Raw genomic sequence first — 4,222 nt, forward strand, 5'->3', positions numbered from 1 at the left:
AACTTCTTACAAAAAGGGAAATTTTTTCTTATAAAGACATGCACGTATAATGTAATATCTAGTAAATTCGTAGAATAGACCCACAAGCATATTTGTAAATATAAAAGATTACAATATAAAATTCAGCCCAGAGGCCAAGGGCTGGGACCTGTGAGGTCATTCAGCCCTGAAAAGGAAATTGATAGTAAAAAGGTTTGAAAGCTGTAAAGGGAGGAAAGCCTCGCAGTTACACTTGGAAACAATTTTTAGGAGTAAGCTGGAAGAAAGAGAGTATGAACGATAAATATAAAGGAGACATGTAAGAAAAATATCTTTGTGAACGATGACCCTACAGAGGAAATCATCCGTAGACTTAATGAGAATGTGATGTAACGGTGGAAGAACATGTTTTCCATTGATTTTGAGTCTTGGCGTTGTTTCGTTCTGTTGAAATGCATAGTGGAGTAATTCAATACGGCTTGCCATTACCCATAAAGCCTAGCAGTTACATAAAGGTAATAAACACATTTTAGTTGTTGATAAGGTAAATACGAGATGTAGTACTATTAGTAGTAGGCTTAAGTCTGTGAAACGCCTCCCTGGTTTGGTTAGCTTACGGTAGGTTAGAGATTTGAGGCTTTGCCTTTGTACCGGTTCCTCTTCCTATGCGCAACCCATATCATCCATGATACCAGACACGATTCCTTACAAGGAATATAGGAAAATTTTTGTTTGGGTGTGTGGGTAAAAGTAACTTTAGTTAGGTCTATAAATTACATAAGAGACGAAACAATGGGATGAATGACTTTTCCAGCCTTGCTAACTCATCGGCAATGTAAAATATAAAATTTAGGCCAAAGGCCAAGAGCTGGGATCTATGAAGCCATTCAGCGCTGAGAGGGAAATTGCGAGTAAAAAAGGTTTTAGAGTTGTAGCATGAGGAAAACCTCGCAGTTGCACTATGATACAATTGTTACGAGAGGGTGGAAGCTAAGATGGAATAAAAAGAATATGAACGGAAGTACAGTAAATGAAAGGGGTTGCAGCTAGGGGCCGGAGGGTCGCTGCAAAGAACCTTCAGTAATACCTACATTGCACCACGTGAGGTTCACTGACGGCACTACACCCCTACGGGGTAGATTACAGTGGGGGTTCCTTTGTTGGGGTGAAATTATTACAGGAACTTTAAACAGCTGTTAATATCATGGCTTTAAACCACGATATCTGAAAATCTTGTTCCTCTCTTTTCCTTAATTCTTATAGCCTTTCATACTCCCCCCTTCTTTTGTTTTCGTTCGAACTTGGGCTAATAGATAACTGGCTTGGTGTAAATGAAATAGTAAAAAGAGAGTTCACTAAAACACTGTGCGTCTGATGGGTTCCTATGAAAGATTACGGATGCTGCTGACTATGAAAAAATAAAATCTGCAATGTGCATCTATTACCTTTTACCTGCATACTAAACTTCAACATCCAAAATATTTCCAGATTAATAGTTCTTTAAGACATAAAATTTACGAATTTACTCCAAAATAAAAGTTGCCATTCGAAGAAAAAATAACTTTATAGATTAAACATATTAGTCTAAGCGTAGTGTTAACTGCTTTTAGCAATTACAGTACAGTCGCTACCTCTGAGTTACATGAATAGGACGCTTCTTCCAACTCTCGCTATCTGCTTTCTAAAGTATTTCGGGACAAACGCAGTGTTACAACTGCTAGTTCACTTGCTAAATGGACGCCGTGTTTAGTTCTAGCCCTTCCAGAATGAACGCAAAAACATAAACAAAAGACGGTAAATAACACAAGCGCAAAAGGCATCAGCTTGAACAAAGGCGATGTCTCGAACCGGTGATTGGCGGAGCCAGGTAACATAGCAGTGTTTAGCTCCACACAAATATGTTACTGGTAATTGTAAGTATTAGCTCCGCGCCTGTTTTACATTGGAAACTGGTTTTCTACACTTTTAGGGCTGATACTGGCGGTGAGTTTGTTTGTTGCATGGGCCAAATGGAATGTCCAGCCGCCGTGTTTAGTACTGGCCGGGGTTATCCATTTCACGATTAACAAGTTATTGCACTTGCCGGACGGGATATGAACCGTTTCGAAACAGACATATATACCAATGTCTGTCTTGTGAAGATGCGTATGGAAACTCCCTTGTTAGATGGACTTCAGGGGTTAATTACAGGTTAATTACACGTTCGATGCGACAAAAATTGAAGGTGAAATCCATAATTAGTAACCAAAAAACTGTAGGCAAAATTAGGAGAAATCGCCATCATGAGCCTATTAGATCTACCCAAAATCTGTTGGTATGCGTGTAGTAATACGTGGTAAATTTATAATCAACCTTGTTCTTGAATACACTGACACTCAAACCCCAAGGAAATTTTCATGTGTTCTTTTAGGTACCCATCGAATATCGTTTTTTTTAACGTTTGAATAATCAGAGAAAATCGACTAATTTAATCTTATAGGGGATACAAAAGAAATTCTCCCCATCTCTTTCTCGTTATTCCTTGTAAAACTACTTCTATATAAACTTAGTCATATAGTTTTTACTCTCGCTATGAAGGAATAACAAACAAGACGTCCAATAACCTAAAGGACTTATGGTAAAATGAGTCAATTTAGCATTCTAAATATAGGCTAACACGAAGTATTTTTCAGTAACGCCACTCACTCTACGCCTGGTGAAATATGGTTTTTCGATGAGTTTTACGTGAGCCTTTTGATTTTAATATCCAGTTACACTGCAAAAACGAAAACGTGAAAAACATGGATATAGAGTAACACTGCCTAACTTAGGAATTGGAATATAAAGTTTAGGCAAAAGGCCAAGCGCTGAGACCCATGAGGTCATTTAGCGCTGAAAAGTGCTGAAACAATTGTTAGGAAAGGATGGGTATATGAACGGAGGTATGGTAAAAGGAATGAAATGGGTCACAGTTAGGGGTCAAATAGACGTTGCAAAGAACTTTAAGTAATGCCTACAGTGCACCGTGTGATGTGCACTGACGGCACTAACTTAGATCGTGGGTCCTGTCCGACTATGAAGTGGGGGTTTCTCTGGGGACCGTCTTGGTCGTTTCGGCCGTAACATCCAAAATGGCAAACGGCCGAAATGGATGTATATAATACTTTGATCCCCGAGGGGCTAGTACTAGACACGGCGTCCCAAGGGGCTTCCGCCATGTCATATGGCCAAAAGTTGTGACGGCCTAACAGGTTCACGGCCGACAATAATACGGCCTAATCGTCCCGAAATTGTTTCTCAGTTGAGCTCCTTAATTGTTTGATTACAAGAATTGTAATTGACTACCATTCATTTGCAGCACAGATTAATATCTGACAATAATGGGGAACTGGGATTTTGCGTTGAGGGAAATATGAAAACGAATAAAGGTTATACAAGAGCCTAGCTTAACCCAACCTAACCTAATTTACGACACTAGGACGAAGTGTCTAACCAAAAGAATAACAATATAAATTTATAAGTATACTAGAAAAAATTATGGGAAATACTTACGCCATCTTAAAAGGCTTGATTGCCATGAACATAACAAGCTGTCAGCCAAGCGAGAGGGAGAGCTAGCCTAGCTAGCTAATAACAAGGCAAGTCTTTCTTGGCGCCACAAGAGTACATATTACAGTATTACGGATTATTTTTTCGGTTTTTTTGCTTCCACTATCATTGCTGGATCCAGAAACATGCCACGGAGAGACACCTACCTCGCTTTCAGCCATCTATAACAAATATTTATCAACGAAAACGCATCACTGCTTGCAGGTAACTCAAATCAAAACACATGAACGTGTACCAATCCCACAAATGAATAATAACAGTAACGAAACTTTTAAATATAAAAATAACGATACTTCATATATAAAAATAATAATTTAATAATATTTGGATATTATTACTCACTAAAAGAAGCTAAAAATTTATATAACAGTAACAATATTATAATAATAAAAAGACGAATGTTGGTACTTCTGTTCACCTACCCGTTTTCATTCCCCCATACTGCCACTGTTGCCAAACGCATACGGGTCAAAGTCGCGCTGCTTAATATACAGCTCTAACCCTTACCGCTTCTGTCAGTTCTTTTTCAAATTCTTGCACAGATGGCGCCATAAAAAATTAACGGATTTAGTGATTTATTGGCTCTTTTCACCTTGCTTAAAAATATAACACTCTTTGAAATATCTCGACCCTCCTGAATTACAAAAACATGTGA

General features: G+C 38.4%; 1 protein-coding gene across 1 annotated transcript in view; it reads right to left on the bottom strand.

Annotated features, from left to right (window-relative positions):
• Positions 1-3,657, bottom strand: part of LOC136835186 (ATP-binding cassette sub-family C member 5-like) — a 48,113-nt gene extending 44,456 nt beyond the window's left edge. The window contains exon 1 of the mRNA XM_067098415.1: positions 3,511-3,657. Within this exon, the coding sequence (XP_066954516.1) occupies positions 3,511-3,542 (32 nt within the window). The 5' untranslated portion in view covers positions 3,543-3,657. The remainder of the gene's footprint in view (positions 1-3,510) is intronic.
• Positions 3,658-4,222: the final 565 nt, after the last annotated feature.

This window comes from Macrobrachium rosenbergii, chromosome 55 (assembly GCF_040412425.1).
Source record: "Macrobrachium rosenbergii isolate ZJJX-2024 chromosome 55, ASM4041242v1, whole genome shotgun sequence".
NCBI lineage: Eukaryota > Metazoa > Arthropoda > Malacostraca > Decapoda > Palaemonidae > Macrobrachium > Macrobrachium rosenbergii.